Below are 18,876 nucleotides of genomic sequence, written 5' to 3'. Positions count from 1 at the left end.
AGCCCCCACCTGAGGCACCCCAGTCCCCACTGTGGGCAGGGGCTGGGTCCTGACGCCTCCATTGGATCAACCCTCCCCCAGGGATCCCAGTGCCCACCGAGGCAGGAACTAAACCCAGGGGCCCCCACCTGAGCCGGAACCTCTTTCCCCCAAGCCCAGGACACAGCCCCCAAAACCAAATCCACCCCAGCCTGTTCCAGCCATCGCCTGGCCCCTCCCCACGTCTAGGGGGGCAGCCTTCCCAGCAGAGGCCATGGGTACCTGGTAGTAGTTGATGAGGCCGTAGCGGCAGCTGTGCTGCTGGGAGCAGTGGGTGAAGTTCCAGCCGTAGCCACAGGCCAGCCCCTCGCAGGCACCAGAGCCGGGGGTCATCGTGTCGTTCAGGTCCCCCGAGGCGTCACGAACCACACAGGAGCCTGAGGAGCAAGAAGGGCATGGGAGGTCTCGCTCCTCCCCTCCCTCTCCTCCCCCCACCCCCAAAGTGCTGGCTGCGTCTGCAGAGCACAAGATGCTGCCGATGGGCCAGCTCTTCCCTGACCAGGCAAAGACCACGATGACAGTGACAGTGACATAGCTAACACGCAGGAGCACTTACCACGTGCCAGGCACTGTGCTAAGTTCTTTAACCACCCTGGGAAGCAGGTATTACGATTATTCTTGTGGTCGTTGCCACTCTACAGAGGCAAGCAAGCTCAAGCGACCCATCTAAGGCCGCAACGTCCTCCTTAAAGCATAGACCTGAGTCTCACGTCCTGACTGGCAGGGACCTGGGCCAAGGGGGTTCCTGGGAGCCAGAGGACCTGTGAGGATCTCAGTGAAAGGCAAGTGTCAACAGACCATGCCTGAGTTCAAAGCCTGGCTCCACCATGCCGTGGCTGTGTGACCTTGGACAGGTCACCTAACCTCTCTGAGCCCTCGTTTTCTCCTCTGTAAAGTGGCAGAAATGACAGCGCCTGGATTAAATGTGATAAAGCATGTAAAGGGCTGGGCACGCGGTACGTCAGTTGCTAGTATCATCTTCATCACCATCATTGTCGTTATTATTACTGTTCCTAGAGTTGGAGCACTGCTTGTCCTGTAGGATTTTCACACCTGTGAATCTGGAACTTCAGGTTTGAGGGGAGCAGAGGAGCCTGGTCTGAACCCCGCATCTCTACCATAAACTACCCCCCGAGAAGATGTTCTGGTCACCACCAAGGTGCCCCCCAAAGATAAGGTTGGAGGCTCCACTTCCTGGGGTTGCCATGTCCTCCTGGCCCGGCTGTCTCTGTAGAGAGCTGCGCCCCAGCCTGTGGCCCCATCAGTGGTCTGGGCTGGCTACTTACCGATGGTGGCTGAGATGGCCAGGTAGGAGACGGTGGTCCAGAAAATGGCCATGAGCGTTCCCTTGGGGATGGCTACAGCGGGGTCCTGGGGGAGTGGGGAGGGGGCATCAGGCAGCCTCTGGGCCTCCTTCCAGGCCCCACCCTTATCTGAGGCTGGGGGGAGGGCAAGCCCTGACCTTGGCCCCCTTCCCGGGAAACAGAGAGGAAGGGACCTGGTGGTTGAGGACCTCAGGGAGGACAGGACACGACCAAGGTCGTGGGCTGAGACCAGATCCTGGGAGCCCAAGGCAGGGAGAGAATTCCAACCAGCTCCATGCCCGTCCCCGAGGACACTGGCCCAGGCTTGCTCTGGGGGGTGGGAGGATGAGGGTGGAGGGCTCTGGAGCCAGCCTGCCTGGGGTCAATCCAGGGGACCAGCTGGGCTGCAAGCTTGCCCTGTCACGCCTCAGCCCCTCCAGCCTCACAGGGATGCTGGCGAAACAGACAAATCGGCATCGAGCTCCTAGACCAGGCCCGGCTCCCTAGCAGCGCTCGATGCGTGTTAATAGCCATTACGCACCAATTCATCTGTCTGGTCCACTGTAGTAAATATACAGACAAGCCCCAGACTCTCTCCTTCTCCTCCGAGGAAGAACTCTGCTGGTATTTTCCTGACAGTAACAGCAAAGCTTCACACATACATCACGTGCTCACTCTTCTAAGCACTTCCTCAAACAGATCTACCCGAGAAGTGGCCAGGGCATCCCCACTGGGCTGGTGGGGAAACTGAGGCCAGGGAGCTGTGAGGACGGCCCCGCTCGCCGAGCCTCAGCTGGCTTGGGCCACACCAAGGTCCACAGCCTCGGGTTCAGGGGCTGATCCTGGGTGGAGTAACACAGGCTGGGACTTTTACAAGTCCCCCCCCCCGCCGGGGCATAGACCCAAGCAGGAGGGGCAGGCCACGTTGGCACAGGAAGTAATTTGTAAACCTCTCGAGCTTTCCCTGGCCTCTCTGCTCACCACCCAGCCGGCAGGTAAAACCACAGATCGCAAAGCTTGGAGGCACCGAGACGTTGTTCAGCTTCATCGGCAGGTCAAAACAAAGCGGCAACGATCCAGCTCTCTCCCTCGAACGCTTGGGGGCCTGAGTTGGACCCACGGTCACCCAGCAATGACCAGGCCCCAGACTCTGCCCTTGAGGACCCCCGGCCCAAGGGGAGAAAGTACAGGCAGGATGCTGCCAACACAGGGCAGACGGCACCTGCCACGGGGACGACCACAGTGAGCTGGAGAACCGGGTGGGGGGGGGGGGGGCGCCCTGCCAGGAACCCTGGAAGGCCTCATGGTGGAGGGAACAGTTGAGGTAGCTCTGAGGCCACTGGGGTGGGAGGAAGGGCATGGCAGGCCAGAGAAAAGAGGGAACAGAGGTGTAGAGCTGGTGGGAGCCTGGAGCCTCTGGAGCGCCCAGGTTGGCTGAGGTCTCTGCTTTGGGGGCCCTGCAGTCATCGTCCAGCCAGCCCTGCCCTGAGAGCCAGGATGGCCCAACTAGGTGAAGCACGGAGTCCTTGGTCTCAAGGCCAACAGACCAGGTCAACCTCCCATCCCACCTCCAGTGGGTTGAATAGTGTCTCCAAGAATTCATGTTCACCCAGAACCTCAGAATATGACCTTATTTGGAAATACGGTCTTCGCAAATGTAATCGGTTAAGATGAGGTCATACTGGATTTGGGTGGGCCCTAAATCCAGTGGCTGGTGTCCTTGTAAGAAAAGGAAAAGACATAGAGAGACACCAGGAAAAAAGTCCATGTGAAGACAGAGGCAGAGATCGCAGAGATGCGGCTACAAGCCAAGGAACACCAGGAGCCTCCAGAAGCTGGAAGGGGCAGGAAGGATCCCCCCCAGGGCCCTCAGAGGGAGCATGGCCCTACTGACACCTCTGTATTGGACTTCTGGCCCCAGAAATGTGCAAGAATAAATTTCTATGGTTTTAAGCCACAAAGTTTGTGGTGATTTGTTATAGCAGCCCCAGGAAATGAATCCACCAGGCCTCCATCCTGCTCTCCTATCTTGGTCTGAAATCTCAGAGCCAGCTCACAAGACAGGGGTCTCTGGGTCCACATCCCAGCCCCTCTCCTCCCAGCTGTGTGCCCTGGGACCAGCCCCTTAAGATCTCTGAGCCTCAGTGCCCCTCCCCTCTGTGAAACAAGAAGCTAACGTGGCACACGGCCGGTCCCCATAAACGTGAGCAGTTAGGGGTGGGGACTGTGTTGTGCTCAGGGACACACCCTGGGACAATACCAGGTGTGGCACAGATCCCACATCAGTCACTAGGAAGTCCCCTGTCTCTGAGCCTCAGTCGCCCAATCAGAAAATTGAGCTAATAGTGCTTCCCATGGCCACGTCACAGGGTCATGGTGAGGATGTGGTCACGAGATCGCTCTGCAAGGGCCAACGGGTCAGGGAAATGCAAGCGATTCAGAGTAACAGGGACAACTTTGTCATCGTCCCTTCAGGTCTCCTTCCGATGCAGCCTCCTCAGAGGTCTCTGGCCACCCCGTCTCAGTTTGCGCCGTGCTCCTCCACCCCACGCCCGCAGACTCCCCGCCTCCTGCTTATTTCTCCCTGTCACTCACCACCGTCAGGCACACTACACATTTCGCTTATTTGTTGGTTGATTGCCTGTAATCGTCTTGTTTACTGCTGTAGTCATAAGACGCTTGCATAAAGCAGGTGCTCAAAAAATACTCGTTGAATGATAAAGTTCTTGTGATAAAGTTGAGGCCTCTTTGTCCTAGAAACTTGCATTCCAGCCCCTCTGCCACCTGAGTGTGGCCCTCGGCCAGCCCTGACCCTCCCTGAGCTTGGTTTGCTCCTCTGTGGACACGATGACAGCACAGACCTGTACAGCTGCCCCAGACAATGTTGTAAGAAGGAGGCACCGTGCCAGCCCCGTGGTAAACGTGAGCATGACCTTGACAATCAGCCCTTAGCACGTAGACGACCTTGAGAACTAGCCCTTAGCACTTACGTGACCTTGACAACCAGCCCTTAGCCCTCCTCTGTGCCGGCACCGTCCTAAGCCCTTTACGTAAACTAGCTCATCGAATCTGCACTCCCAGCCCTGGAAGCAGGGGCTGTGTTTGTCCCATTTTCCAGTTGGGGAACACTGTCCCACAGGAAGGCAGAGGGCCGGATCCAGGAGGGAAGGTCCCCGTTAGGGCTTGAGGGCATTTAGGACAGAGCCAAGGGGCCCCCTTGCCCAGCCCCGGGATAGCTGCCTGGCCCAACGGCTGCACACTGGGCTGGTCAGGAACCTAAGGAGCTTGATGAAGCATCTGGATGAGTCCCCCGGCTGCAAAGGTCCTTGACGGGGCTGGGAGGGGAACCAGCCTGTCTGAGCACCAGCCTGGCCTCTGCGGGGACCTCAGGGCAGGCCACCAGGCCTCTGCGGGCTGTTTCTGGAGCAGGGAGAGGAGCCGGCAAACACGGCCACTCTGTGATTTCCAGGCCTGCTGGGCACCACCCGGGCATGTGCAGTTAGAGCCAGGCCAGGGTTCGAGACTGCCTCCAATGCACGTTCTTAATGCATTTGAGAAAATGCACCAGCGAGCACCTTTTGAGTGGGAGTGGCAGGTAAGGGTCTCCAGCGCAGAGCGGGCCTCCTCACCATCTGATCCTCCTATAACATCTTTTAAAGCCCCAGCTCCAGCCCCATCTCCCCCCAGAAGTTCTGTGCAGCACCTGCCGGCATCAGTGTCTCCTCCTCCCCAGCTCACCAGCACTTGGTGCTTCTGCTCAAACATCTCCCATTCACTACGTTTCGCTTTTCACTCAACAAACACACACTGAGCATCTAGTATGAGTCCGACTCTTAGCTGGGAACAGGGACGCAGAGGTAGGTCTCAGTTCTCCAGATGTAGGGGAGACAAGGACATAAATGGCCTGACATCATTATGCTACAGGAACCCTGGCTCTGGCAGAAGGGCTGGGAGAGATGTAAGGGTAGACGTGGTATTTGAAAGAGGAACAGAACTTTGCGAGGCAAAGAAACAAGGTAGGGAGTCCCAGGTAGAGAGCGAGGCAGAGATAGAGGCATGAAGGATGGATACGGGGGCACGGGAAAAGCACTAGATCCTTGGGGCCAGGGCAGGGGTCATGGGAAAAGTGACAGTGGGCTGGGGCCTTGAATGCCGAGCCGAGGAGCCTGCCTGCATCAGGCAGTGGAGGGCCCTGGGAGGATGTCAGCCCTGCAAAGATGTGCATGACCCGCTCTAGGGTTTGGAAGGTCAAGCTGGGTGGATCTTCCCCTTAGGCTGAGAGTCCCAGGAACTAGGGAGGAGACTCGCCCATTTTGGGGCCGCCCTCAAGGCCGAGAGTGCAGCCCATCAACAAGCTCAGAATTGAGCAGAATGGATGGAAGTGAATTGGATTGGCCTGGACTGAGCTGAGCTGACTGGACTGGATTTTAGAAGCTCTGGTCTCAGCCCATGGTCTCAGCGCCAAGCTCAGTGCCCAGCGGGAGATCCCGGTAGGTCATGGCCAGGAAGCGGGAAGGATGGGCGTCCTGCTCACCCTGAGGTCCCCGGAGATGTTGGCCCCGGCCAGGATGCCTGTGGCCGAGGGGAAGAAGATGGAGAACATCCCGAAGAAGCTGCCATCCACACCCCGCCAGTCGGGAACCAGGTTCTGGACAAAAATGTCGCCTGGAAAACCAAGGCCTAGTCAGGGCCGTCTGGAGGGCTTGGCTCCCCTCGCTGGGCCTGCCGGGCAGGTAGGGGGCTCCGCGGGCAGCTCCTGGCCATGGGAGTCGGGGGTCCCCTCCTCCTGGTGCCCTGAGAAGGGCCAGGTTAGCGGGCAGACTGTCCGTGTCCCCAGAGCCATGGGCAGGGGCCCCAACTGGCACCTACCCCGGTAGCTGAAGAAGCCTTTGGAGGCCTTGTCCTCTGACGGGGGGATCAGCGTCCCCACCAGGTAGTTGGCAAAAGAGACCATGATGACCAGGAAGAAGAGCACCTGGGCCTGGGGGTGAAAGACACTAGAGGTCAGGCCGGGCTGCCCATTCAGGGACCCCGGCAGGTCCCTCCCTCCCCCAGCCCCATTCACTCACTCACTCACTCATTCATTCATTCATTAGGGAAGAACCTGCCTGGGTCCCTCACTCCCCCATTCACTCGCTCACTCAGTCATTCATTCATACCTACCCAGGTCCCTCATGCCCCCACTCACTCACTCACCCATTCATTCTTTCATGCATACCTGCCCAGATCCCACACCCCCCATTCATTCATTCATTCATTCCTGCCCAGGTCCCTCACTCCCCCACTCACTCATTCCTTCAATCACTCATTCATTCACTCAACACCCATTATGCCGCAGGCTCTGTTCTAGGAGTTGGTGACAGAATAAGCCTTGTCTTGCTGATAAATAAGGAAGATGGATCCAGAGTAAGAACTGGGGTGCGATGGGGACTGGGTTGGGGACTACTTTAGCAGGGTGGCCTGGGAAGGGGTCTTCAAGGGTCCTAAAGGAGGAGGATGAGTGAGTCACAGAACGACAGGGGGCATCAGCTTGGCGCACAAGGAACCTCGAGGAGGCTGGCGTAGCTGCAGGTCAGAGCAAGGGGGTGGAGGAGAGGCTGTGGGGCCTGGTCTGGCCAGGCCTGCCAGCTGCAGCCCAGTGTCTCTTCTTCCCTCATTTCCTGGTGCTCAGCCTCTCAGTTTTGGCCGGACAGGTGCAAAGGAAGACCAGCTTTCCACAGCCTCCCTTGCAGGGTGTGGCCGTGGACCAAGTTCTGGCGGATGGGATGTGAGCAGAGGGATACGTGCAGCTCCCAGGCTGTGCCGTGAAAGGGAAGGGAAAAGGAACCCCTCCTTCCCACCCATAGACCGGACTGTGGACGTGCTAGTGGTGGCCGTCACAGACCAGGCGCACGAGGGCCACACCCCAGGGAGGGAGAGGCCACAGCACGGGAAGAGTCTGGGTGCCTGACCTCAGGAGCCACACACACCTGGGCTGCGACATCAGAGAGAAACAAACATCTCTTGTTTAAGGCCCCCTTCCTTAGGGTGTCCTTGTCACAGCAGCAGAACTTAAAGCCCAGCTAATACACCCAAGAAGTGGCAGAACCAGGACCTGGACCCAGGTCTTGTGACTCCTGCTTTTCCGCTCCCACATCCCCTCGCCGACATCCTCCCCTCACCTTGGATTCCCACTCCATGCCGGCCAGGGAGATGCCCAGCAGCACCGTGACAGTGACCACGCCAATGATGCGGATGTCGTTGATGGGGTCCACGATGGGCGCGCCGTGCTCCTGGTGGAGGGGAACAGGCGGGCTGCGCGCTGCCCTCTGAACCCCGCCCCCCGATGCCTCCACCGTGATCCCCCTCATTTATGGGTGTCCTCTCACAGGAAAACACAAACTCAGCACCTTCCCTGCCGACAGATCCTACAAAGCGGCTGCTATGTGGGCCTGAACAATCCGGCCCTACAGGCAACAGGCTCCCCTGAAGGGGTCTTCTGGGAATGGTCTTATTTGATGAGATCGTCACTGTCACCCACAGGGATCAGACTGTGGCCTTGGTCCCTGATGGGCAAAATTGGGCAGAGGGGCAGGAACGCCCGTCCCAGATGGGGTGGAGGAGAATGAGATGGGCTGCTGGCTCCTTCTGCTTGGGGTCCAGCCCCAGCCTCACCTGGATCAGGTCCCGCACGGTCTCTGCAAAGCCCACAGTGTGCATGGCCACACCCACAGCGTTGGCGAAAGCAAAAATGAGGCCGATGGAGCCCCCTAGCTCTGGGCCAAGACTCCGGGAGATGAGGAAGTAGGTGCCACCTATTGGGGACAGAGCCAGGAGCTGTGAAGCTGGGGGAGTCAGCTGGCTGGGGTGGACTTGGGGCAGGCAGAAACTGAGGCTGGGAGAGGGTGTCCATGGGGCCCATGGCATCCACAGCACAGGAGATGACCGAGGCTGTCCAGTGGGTGCGGAGAGCCTGCCCCCAGCCTTCTCCTGGAACCAGAAGGAGCAGCCTGGGGCATTCCAGTCTTGGTGGGGGTGGCGGTGGTTCGGAGACCCGTTCCCAGGGTGAAGACTGGGGGACCTACAAGAGGAAGACCTTGGGAGTAGGGGACAGAAGGGGTGGGGTGGAGTGGGGCCCACCTGACTTGACCTTGCCGTTGGTGGAGATGGCCGAGATGGAGAGGCCGGTGATGGAGGTCACCGTGACGGACAGCAGGATGATGATCCAGGTCAGGACTGTGGGGGTGGGGGGATGCGGTCAGTTGGGGCATTTCCCAGGTGAGGAGCCATGTGAGGAACCCGAATCAGCCAATGAGTCACCACATGACCTAAGTCCCTTCCCTCCTCTGGGCTCGGCTTTCTCATCTGAAAAATGGGTCTCTGTCTACCGCCTGGTATGTTCTGAATAGCCAGGGAGCTGCTGAGCCAACATGTAAAGGATCACCAGATATGGAAGGAAGCTCCCATCCTTTCATAATGAAAAATAAAGTATGAGTTACCACTTGATGAGTGCCTCTGGGTGCCAAACCCTGTGCTGTTGTATGTGCATCATAGAAGCATCGTAGGAACCCCACAATAGGTCTGTGAAGTAGGGTCAGTTATCATCCCCATTTTACTGATGAGGAACCAAGGCTCAGAGAGGTTAAGGAACTTGTCTAAGGTCACACAGCATGCCACAGAGCTTGAATCTGAACCCTGGTCTGTGCAGACAGTGAGTCCCTAACCCAACATTCTGCAGTGAGAGCTGGCTCCAAGAGGTCCAGTGACTTACTGAGGGCCAGGAGAGCCAGGGGGAGCCCTCAGGCCTGCTGACTCCACACCACCCTGTCCTCTGTCACTGCAGGGGCCCGTGGTCTCTGCAGCCGAAGCTCAAGACTGCTCCCTGGGGCCTTGGAGGACCGGGACTCAGCGCGCCTCTCCCCCTCCCACCTGAGGCGGCACTCACCAATGCCTGCCTGTGCCGTGATCCACGGGAGCCGCAGATAGAGGATCACACCCCAGATATTGAGCATGCAACGGATCTGGGGGGAGACGGGCGTCAGAGGCCACTGGGTGGGCCAGACACCCCAAGGCCACACACACAAGTCCCTGACCCCTGTCAAGCCGTGACATGGGGCACTTAGGCCTTGGGGACACCTGGGTCCCTTCTTTGCTTTACCCACTTCAGTGGGTTCCCCCTTCAACGCCCCTCTGGTTCTGTGAGGCAGGGAAGGGGGAAACCCAGAGACCCACCTGCCCCTCCTGCCGCCTCTCCTGCCCGCCCGTCCACTCTACCGTCTGGGACTTATTCCCGCTCTGGCCCCATCAACCCTCCGCTTCCCATCACGGAGAGAAAAGCCACCAACTCGAGGAATTGTGGGTTCGTGCTGCCTCCTGGTGGCTTTTTGGGGAAACACAGTTTCTTCTAATAACACCCAGGCAGGCATTGATCCAAGCACTTTATCTATTGACTCATCTAATGCTCATCATTTCAGAGATGAGGAGACTGAGGCAGGTTAAGAAACTTGCCCAAGGAAACAGGACAAGTGCATAGCCAAAAAGCGATCATCCCCAGGGCCAGGCCTCAGTCTAGAGGGTAAAGGGGGGTCAGGAAGCACAAAACCAGAGAAATTTGAGGTCACTATGCAGATGGAGAAACTGAGGCCCAGGACAGGCCTTTGGGCTGCGCTGGCCACTAGGCCTTGAGGACCAGAGCTGAGCCTGGATGGAGCCCTGGCTCCCGCTCCGACTGCTGGACCTTCCATCCGCACACACTCACCATCACCCCCTTGACCCAGCCAAAGCGCACGGGCTCTGCCGGGCTCTTCTCGCCGCCGGTACCTGCCTCGTCCTCTACCAGCCCATCGGTCATCTCATGGCCGGGCCGGCTGTCAAAGGCCAAGGCGTGCAGGTGGCTGCCTTCCTGCGGGGAGCCCAGGGGCCACGTGTCAGGCAGGAGTCATGACAACCCAGCTCCCAGTCCTCCACCCTCCAGACTCCAGCCTCCCAGGCAGCAAACCCAGCAAGCCCCCACTCTGACGCAGACCTTCCTTACTCTCCCCATCTCTTTCAGGTATGCGCAACCTCTGTTTGCACACTTCCACTGATGGGGAGCTCACTACCTCTCTAGGGAGCCCTAGATTACTTGACTGGGTGCCAATGACTGGACAATATACATGACAACATGTATCCAGAGCTTCACAGGATCCATGCCCACATTTCATTTGGGCCTTGACCCAGGAGGAAGACACTCATCCCCATGGCACAGATGACAAGAGCTGAGACTCAGAGAGATTAGGTAATTGGACCAAGGTCACACAGCAGGGAAGTGGCCAGGCTTCTGAGACACTGCTTACCTTGAGGAAGGAGTGCAGGTCCGCCAGGGTGGGCCGGACCTTCCGGGGCTCACCAGGCAGGGCGCTGTTGGCATAGTGTTCATAGGCGGGTACCACATCGATAGTGTTGTAGCCGAAGGTGCGCATGTAGAAGGTGCTGCCGTGGGTCAGGTGGCTGGGGTGGCTGCTGTCATAGGCAGCTGGTTGGGGGGGCTCATCGCCCCCGAGCAGCGTGCTGATGGTGAAGCGCCCACTGCACAGAGCAGGGTCCCCAGGCGTCTCTGACACCGGCAGCTCGGCCATTGTGGCTCTGGGTGTTGGGGAGGGGGCCAGGGTCAGCGGGGACATGCCGGGTGGCTTTATAGGCTGGGCCCACGGCAGGGAGGAGGCAGGGAGGTTGGCTCAAACCGCCCGCAGCTGGTGAGCGGGGTCCCTGCACAGGGTGGGGGTGGAGCCGTGCCCACTGCCGTCCTGCCCACCGTCTGATGGCTGAGATAGCGGCCTCCCCATGAGCCACGGGGCAGCCACCCTGGACCCTGGGCCTGGGAGGCTCTTCTGAATCCGGGGGCAGGGGACCCCTGCAGCCAGGACCCCAGGAGGAAGTACTCACCAGAGGGGCCCTAGAGACGGCCTGAGGACCTGAGGACCCACCGTGTGCAGATTCAAAAACTCTCATTTTAGGAGGTAGTAGTTAGTTCTATTTTTTTATTTTTCTAGTATTTTTCAATAGATGAACGGTATGACATATAAAAAGATCATGTATGTAGACAAAAGGTCAGTCTCTCTTACTTGGACCTCTGACTCCCAGTCTAGCATCTCCTTCCAGAGACATCTCAGGATGTATAAACCACTATGAACAAGTGCCCCCAAACCAGAGTTCAGCAGGTACCAGGTGTGATCTGCAGCCAAACGTGGACGGACGAGCCCCTGGGGCTTGTGGCCAGCCAGTGGACTGCTGGGCAACTGGGCACCCACCCCCCATCCCCCACACCGGAGATTCCCCGGGCTCTGCCTATAGAGCCACTGGTTACAGAGGCCAAGGAGTCAGCACTCCCGCCGGGCCAGCCCAGGCAGAGAGCCCCCGGCTTCCACAGTGGGCAGGGGGCAAAGGCCCCATTCCAGCACTGGGCCAGGCCGGGCTCCAGTTTGACCAGCAGCCCCGAGGCCTCAATGCACAGTGGCCGTGGGAGCACCTTCGTCACCAGAGACACCGAAGCCATTGCAGGGGTGGGGCTGAAATTTGAGTTGTGGGGGTGACACAGAAGGGGGGCGGGGTTTGGAGAGGTGATAGTATGGTGGGCGTTCCCCTAGCTGCTGCAAGGGCTCTCAGTGTCAGCCCCTATGGCGATGGCCTTGCCTGTGGCCACCGTTCCCCTGGGGCCTCATCCAGTGACTGAGGGATGCCATGTGTAAAGGCCCGGTGCCCTGCCCCCAGCTCTGAAGGGCCACCCTTGCTCCCGAGCTCCCCTGTGGCAGCCGAGGCTTTGTGTCCACACAGCAGCACACTCCTCCCTCTGCCCAGTCCTGCTTCCTTCCCTTCTCCCCAGAGGTACCAACCCAAGAGCCCTCCCTGGCGAATGCCCTGCACGCTCACCTGTGTCTCAGGGTCTGCTTCCCGGGCGGGTGGTCTAGCAGCTTAAAAGAAAACTAGGTCTCTTTGTCACCCCTGCTGGGTTTTGCATCTTTCAGCCATTCACCCGACAAACCTTTATTGACCATCCTGCATGCTGTGAGCAGTGAGGGGAGCCAGGAACATAGACAGTGGGCCCCAAGGCTTCGCTCACAGTGTTGCTGAGTCAGTGCGGGAGATGGGCATGGAAACAGACCAGGCGAGCTGTGTGGTGAGGGCAATGGGAGAGCCGCCCCTGGAGGAGGGTCCGGGTGGGGACGTCCAGGGCTGGGGCAGACCCCTGACTGGAGGCTTGGAGGACGAGTTGCTCCTCTGGAGGAAGAGGATGGATGAGAAGCCAAGGCCACCGCCAGCTCCAGGCTTCTGAGCTTGGCTTATCCTCAGGCTCCGGCCATCCTGGGGGGGACATGGAGGGTCACTTTTTCTCTCCCTCCCTGCCCTGCCTCTCAAATGGCCTCTTGGGGCTCACACAGGTCCCCGGAGGACCAGCAATCAGATGCTTGGAGTCCTTGGGCTCCATGACCTCCGACAGCAAGTCAGCACTCATTGACTAAGAACTTACAGAGGGGGCCTGCCTGGCTGGCGATGTTCCCCCCGTTCCCGGCCCAGAGGGGCCTGGGACAGGCATGCCCAACTTTAGGGCCACGTGGAAATGCTCAGATGGTGTTAGAGCAGAAACTGCATTAGAGAGACACCCTCCAAGATGAGGCTGCTCACAGCGGGGTCTAGGAGCCCCACAAAATTGTGGACAAGTTTTCATACTTCGGTGCATTTTTCTGGGATGGGGGACATATTTTTCATCCAACTTGTGGGAGGGCAAGCCCACAGGGGCAGGGATCTGGGCTCATCTCGCTCACTGATAATCCCAAGCAACTAGAACAGCACAGAGTAGGTCCTCGACAAACAGTTGTTGAATGAATAATGAAAGGAGTCCAGAACCAAAGAGGGCAAAAGCGGCTGCCGTGGGAGCCCTTGGCTGACAGTTACCCCAAGGACAGGGTGCAAAGCAGCTCCTCGGGCCCTTCCAGCTCAGCCAGGCATGGAGGTGAGCTGACGACGACAGGCCCTGAGGACAAACCCAAAGGTTATGATCTCTGTGGTCCTTTTTGCAAAGTTTACATATTGACCACATGTGTTAGTTTTTAAAAAAGACTCTTCTCGGGGCTCCTCTCAATGACTCCCAGGCTTGCCCGCTCCTTCTCAGGATTTCCAGCCCCTTCTCAGGAGGCCTCTGCAGGAGTCTGGCCCAACCCCGAAGGTGAGGGCTCTAGGACAAAGCCCCAGTTGTGGTCAGTGTTCCAGCTTGCCTGCAGCCCCCACCCTGTCTGTGTGTGGGGGGGCTGCGAGTTACTCATTCTCTCCCACGCAGCCTCGGGGCAGATCTTATCACCTCCTCGCTCTTAAACTGCCACTGGACGGGCGAAAATCCCAGCTGCCCAACATCCCCTTACACCATCCTGCATGCCCTGTCCCGGGGCAGCTGTGGAAAATTCCTAATTAAAGTCTCAGAAGAGAAAGGGGCCAGGGCTGGCTTCCAGCAGCATGGGGGCCATGGGCCGTGGGGGGCCACAGATCCACTGGGTGACCTTGGCCAAGTCACTTCCTCCTCCCTCCACAATCCCCAGGCCTGGGTCAGCTCCGAGGTCTGCTCCAGCCCCAGGTGGGGAACACGGCTCTCCGAGAAGCCTGTCCGCCCCCCGCATCTCTCTGGGATGCGGTGGGATTTGAGCAGGACCCCTCAAAGGGCTTCTCAACAGAGCCAGCTAAGGGGCTGTCAGAACACCTTGTCGCAAAGCACAGACCCCAGAGAAAGGGGATGCTCGCCCTTGGGTGGAACTGCATCCACTCGAGAAAACTCACAGAGGCTCTGCTCCTGATGGGGTGTGGCGCTGGCTCGCACACGACTCCCGCCTTCCGGGACTTCGGCTTCCTGGTGGCCCCAGAGCCCCTCACGTCTGAGACCCGGGACTCGAATCACCTGTACCCTGAGCAAAGCCCTGTGGTCTGGCCTCCGGAAGTCCCAGCTCTGTGCTGTCACATCTCAGTTCTGTCAGATTCTGAGTCTTTAGCAAGTTACCTGACCCCAGTGAGCCTCGGCTTCCCCAGCAGCAAAGTGGCACCGACACCTACACCACTGTCAGTTACAGCTGCCGCGTCCAGCGCCAGCCCCCGGCTGAGCGATGCAGGGCCTTTGCATCTCCCGGTTCTCAGAAGGACAGAGAACAGGGCAGTGAAGGCACCAAAAGGCCCAGCGGTCAGGAAGCTCCCCAGAAGCAAAAACCCTGCACGCAGGCGGCTGAAACCGTGAGGACAGGACGGCCTGTTGTCTTCACGGCCACAGAGGCACCTAAGCATTTATTGTGCGCCTCCTGTGTGCCAGGGACTGGGACCCACAGCCCAGCCTGGCAGACAAACCAGCAAGGAGAGGGGGACAACTGGCTAGCAGAGGAGGGAGGCTGCCTGGAGAAGCAGCGGGGAGCCAGAGGGGAGATGGGCAGGAAAGGATGGAGGGAGTTCTGGGGCACGGGGTTTGGGAAGGGTGGGAAGGGGTGGGACTGGAGCACACAACGCCGTCGGGGGGGGGGTGGAGGAGGGAGGAAATGATAGGAGATGAGCTGAAAGGGGTCCGATTGTTTCTTCAGTCACACACATTTATTGAGTGCCTACTGCATACCATGCCCTGTGCTGGGCAAAGGAGGCACCGTGGGGAACAAGACCAAGGCCCTGCCCTCCTGGAGCTCACATTCTAGTGGGAGAGACAGACAGTAATAAACAAGCAATCATTATAATACATTTAGTGATAAGTGCTATTAAAAAAACAAAGTTTTTTTTTTTAGGAGGGGCATTTAAGCCTCTCTTAAAATGAGAAATTTGAGCTGAGCTCCAACAATAAGAAGGAGCCACCCATATGCAAGCAGGTATGAACACAGGTGTTCCAGACAGAGGGAAGAGCATGTGCAAAGGCCCTGGGGTATAAGTGTGATTGAGGCTTCAAGATAGTAAGGAGGCCAATATGGATGGAATAGAGGGAACAAGGAGATAGGGTTTAAGACATGGAAGGGGGAACATCGGGCCTTATAAGCAAGGGTTAGAAGTTCATATTCTATTATGTGATGGTCAGATTTATATTTTTCAAAGAGCACTTTGGCCATTGTGTAGAGAGTGGACTGAGGGAGGCAAGACTACTCAGGGCCACCACAGGTGTGCGATGATAGTGCCCAGGCCAGGGGAGTAGCTGTGGGTGGCAGGATGGTGAGAAGTGTTGGGAGTCGAGGTATATTCTGAAGGCAGAGCCCACAGAACCAGCACATGGGTTTGTGCAGGGCAGGGGTTCGAGAGAAGAAGGGAACAGGGAGGACTCTCTGGGGGAAATGGTCATCTCATTTCTGAGTAGGGAAGCCTGACGCGGAGGGCCTCAAAGGCCAGGGCGAGGAGCCTGGCCTTTGTGCTGGGGCGTCAGATCCTATCTGTTTCTGGAAGGCTGGTGGAGGCAGCAGTGGTGTGGGGAGCAGGGACCAGGGAGGGCTGGGGGCTGCGGCAACAGTCAGGTAAGAGGAGACAGCCCCGCCGTGAGCCCTGGGGCCCACCCGACTGCAGCATCTGATGCCTGGAGCATCACCCTGGAACCTCTAACAGACACTGATGCGGTGGCCCCATGCTGGGGGTTCTGTGGGCCTGGGGCAGAGAAGCGGGTGAGGGCCGGCATCCGTATTATCGGAAAGCTCCCCAGGTGATCCTGAGGAGCAGGCTGACGGAGACTTGGTGGGACAGAGAACAATCTTGCACACAGACGCCCCGCCCCACCCCACCCCCACGTCCACGTCCGCCCTGGTCCCTCGAGGCTCGCCTGGAGAGGATGGGTATGATGCAACCCTGGTGTCGTGAAATAGCCGGGTAAGAGGACGCGCTGCTCGTCGGCCTGATTCACAACACCAGCTGCAGCAACGATACCAGAACTCTGCCGCTTCCTCTTCTGGACGAGGCTCCGCAGCTTTGAGACAGTGATGAGCCTGGGCAAACATCCTCTCATCTGCATGGCTGCCCGGGGCCAGCGGGGCGCCGGGGCCTGGGGCTGTGAATGACAGAGGCTGGGTCCCTGCCCACAGGGGGCTCACAGACTTGATGGCAGTGGAGAAGGGGGGTGCAGACACACAATCCTACACAGCACAGGGGGCAGAGCAACCGTGGAGGTTCCTGGCCCTGGGAGGCAGAGGCTGGACCACAACCTCTCCAGTAATCAGGACCAAGAAACTGAGCTTTGCGGACTGCGTTAAGTGTGTCTATTGCAATCCTGGTCCCTCCACCCAATGTTACAACAGTTGGACACTGAAGTACCTTGAAGCTACTGGCAGCTGAAGCCAAAAGGGAAAGATGCTTATGAAGATATTTTTATTGTTAAAGGAAGGACTCCTGGTTCCTTTTCCTTCATGGTCAGACTTGCCTTTTATTTTTCAATACATCTTGGGCTTTTCTAACTTTACTGTAAACCTGTTTTCTTTCTTGAAAGTGTTCTGCTCGATTTTCAATTCCACGGGTGCATTTCTAGTCAGAACACTCTTTGATGGGTTCTTTGGGAGCCCAGGAGCCTCTGACCTGCTCCTGCAGCTGACACTGGGGGCCTAGAATCACGGAGCTGCTGTTCAAAGCTCAGCTCCCCCTGACGCCGGGCCCAGCCCTGGACACAGAGGGAGCGGGAGGCGTGAGCCACAGGAGGCCCACGCTGGCCCTGCGCCAGCCTCAGGACCTCGAGCCGGCCCCGCGTGCCTGAGTTTCAGCAACTGCCAAATGGAGACTTCCTCTCGTCAGTGGGTTTTTGGATGATCAAGAGGGAACTTGTAAAAGAAGCATTTGAGGACAGCAGTGCTCTGCCAACATAAATGATCTTTTTTGGGGGGACCCCCTCTTTAGTTTACCAGAAAAGGAAGGTGGTAGCAAAACAACCCATCCTGGACCGCTTAAGGCACTGCTTTCCGGTAAGTGCAGTTGCTAAAATTTGTTAAGAAACGAACAAGTTGGGTCCTGGGGAGGAGTCGGGGAAGAGTTGCCCAGGATCACAAAGCAGAAACCAAAAGAGAGCTGGCTTCGGCCATCTGCAGTCACCAGAACTCAGGCTGTGACGGAAGGTGCGTGTACAAGCAGGAAGCACTCAGAGTCCTGGGAGCTCAGAGTGGGAGAGGCTCTCCTACATCATGGGCTCGCCCCTACCGGATACCTGGAAAGGAGCTCCAAGCTCCTTAACATCCCGAAGCAGAAGCCCGAAGGAGCTGCTGCCAGTGGTCACGCAGGACCCCAGGGTTCAGCTGCAGGATGACACGTGCCACTCAGCTGCATTTGTGCTCAGCGGGGAGCAGGGTTGGGAGTCTCCCCTCCAGATGGGGCCTCTCTCTGGGTCCAGGTCCCACAGGATAGGGAGGCCCACAGCAGGCAGTTTGCGGGGCTGCGTGGGGAGCAGCAGTCAGGTCTCACCCCCAGGGAGCTCAGTCAGCAGCCGCCCCGAGCAGGTGCCCTGGGGAGGCCCGGGACAAGCCCAGTCACGGTGCGCCCGCCGAGGGTGGACACAGGAATACTGCGGGCAGTCGGACACTAGGAAAGAACATCTTTGATGAGGGGCCAGGGATTTGATCAGGCTGGTCAGATGGTCATTCGCCTGTGATTTCCTGGGAACTGTGCACTCCCCCCCAGCACACACACAATGATACTCCTCAACTGACACCATTTTTACTGATTAACCAACCAACATCGAAGACCTGTCGGACAACTGGCTTTGACCCTGGTGGGCACACAATGGGCAAGCTGGCCCGATGGGACTAGTATGGTGCATATTTTTCCAAACCACTTAGAATTTTCCTCTTCCTATTTAGTGCATCTCTACATTCTAGGATTTATTTGTGAAGCCTGTGTTGAGAAGCGGGGGAGAGGAATGCCACCTTTAGACAGGCCGCAGCCTACTTCACTCCCTGCTTTTAGTCAGAACAAGCCTCCTTGACTCAGGGCGTGACCATCACCTGGGAGCTTTTAAAAAGCCAATCTGTGCCTAGGCCCCTCCCCAAGCTAATTAAGTCAGCAGCTTGGGGTCAAGACCAGCAGAGCCAGAGCTCTAAGCCAGAAGAAAGCTGTGTTGGCAAGGCTCTGGGCAGCACACAATCTGGCTCTTCTTGACAAAGGTAATGCTGATATAGAGTTTCTTAAAAGTTATCTTCCACATTGTAGGTGGTTTTTAAAGAGCTTTTTTCTCCTGAGTAGACTCATGAATCCATAAGCAGGCCACCAGCCCTTTGAGCTGGATTCATTACCCAAGGCCAACAGGGCGCCTTTTTAATTATTGATTGGTACAGACAAATGTGTGCCCCCAAATCAGATCAGCCCTCATCTCTCTGCCTCATGGACCACACGCCCCCAGCTGTCCCCCCAACACCCCATACTCACCTCCTGAATAAGGTGGACGCCCACGTCAGGCTTCTGCTGGCCAGGGAGGGTTGAACACGAGCCCTGAGGCCTCCGGCAGGTCTCCACCTGGCACCACGGCCCTCAACTCACCTGAGTCCTGCTGCTCCTCCTGCATGAAGGCCATGGGTGAGGCTCACTACTGCGTAACACCACCAGGGCTCCG

General features: G+C 57.9%; 1 protein-coding gene across 2 annotated transcripts in view; it reads right to left on the bottom strand.

The window, feature by feature from the left end:
* SLC12A3 (solute carrier family 12 member 3) overlaps positions 1 to 11,111 on the bottom strand; it is a 35,750-nt gene extending 24,639 nt beyond the window's left edge. For both annotated transcript variants that reach the window (XM_070613692.1, XM_008527997.2), the window contains exons 1-10: positions 10,658 to 11,111; positions 10,081 to 10,224; positions 9,268 to 9,343; positions 8,463 to 8,558; positions 7,998 to 8,137; positions 7,505 to 7,615; positions 6,213 to 6,324; positions 5,878 to 6,008; positions 1,326 to 1,410; positions 262 to 416 (exon numbers count right to left, since the gene is read on the bottom strand). In XM_070613692.1, coding sequence (XP_070469793.1) covers positions 262 to 416; positions 1,326 to 1,410; positions 5,878 to 6,008; positions 6,213 to 6,324; positions 7,505 to 7,615; positions 7,998 to 8,137; positions 8,463 to 8,558; positions 9,268 to 9,343; positions 10,081 to 10,224; positions 10,658 to 10,984 — 1,377 coding nt within the window. In that variant the 5' untranslated portion in view covers positions 10,985 to 11,111. The remainder of the gene's footprint in view (positions 1 to 261; positions 417 to 1,325; positions 1,411 to 5,877; positions 6,009 to 6,212; positions 6,325 to 7,504; positions 7,616 to 7,997; positions 8,138 to 8,462; positions 8,559 to 9,267; positions 9,344 to 10,080; positions 10,225 to 10,657) is intronic.
* Positions 11,112 to 18,876: the final 7,765 nt, after the last annotated feature.

This window comes from Equus przewalskii, chromosome 3 (genome assembly GCF_037783145.1).
Source record: "Equus przewalskii isolate Varuska chromosome 3, EquPr2, whole genome shotgun sequence".
NCBI classification, from domain to species: Eukaryota; Metazoa; Chordata; class Mammalia; order Perissodactyla; family Equidae; genus Equus; species Equus przewalskii.
This window is presented reverse-complemented; position numbering and strand designations above follow the sequence as displayed.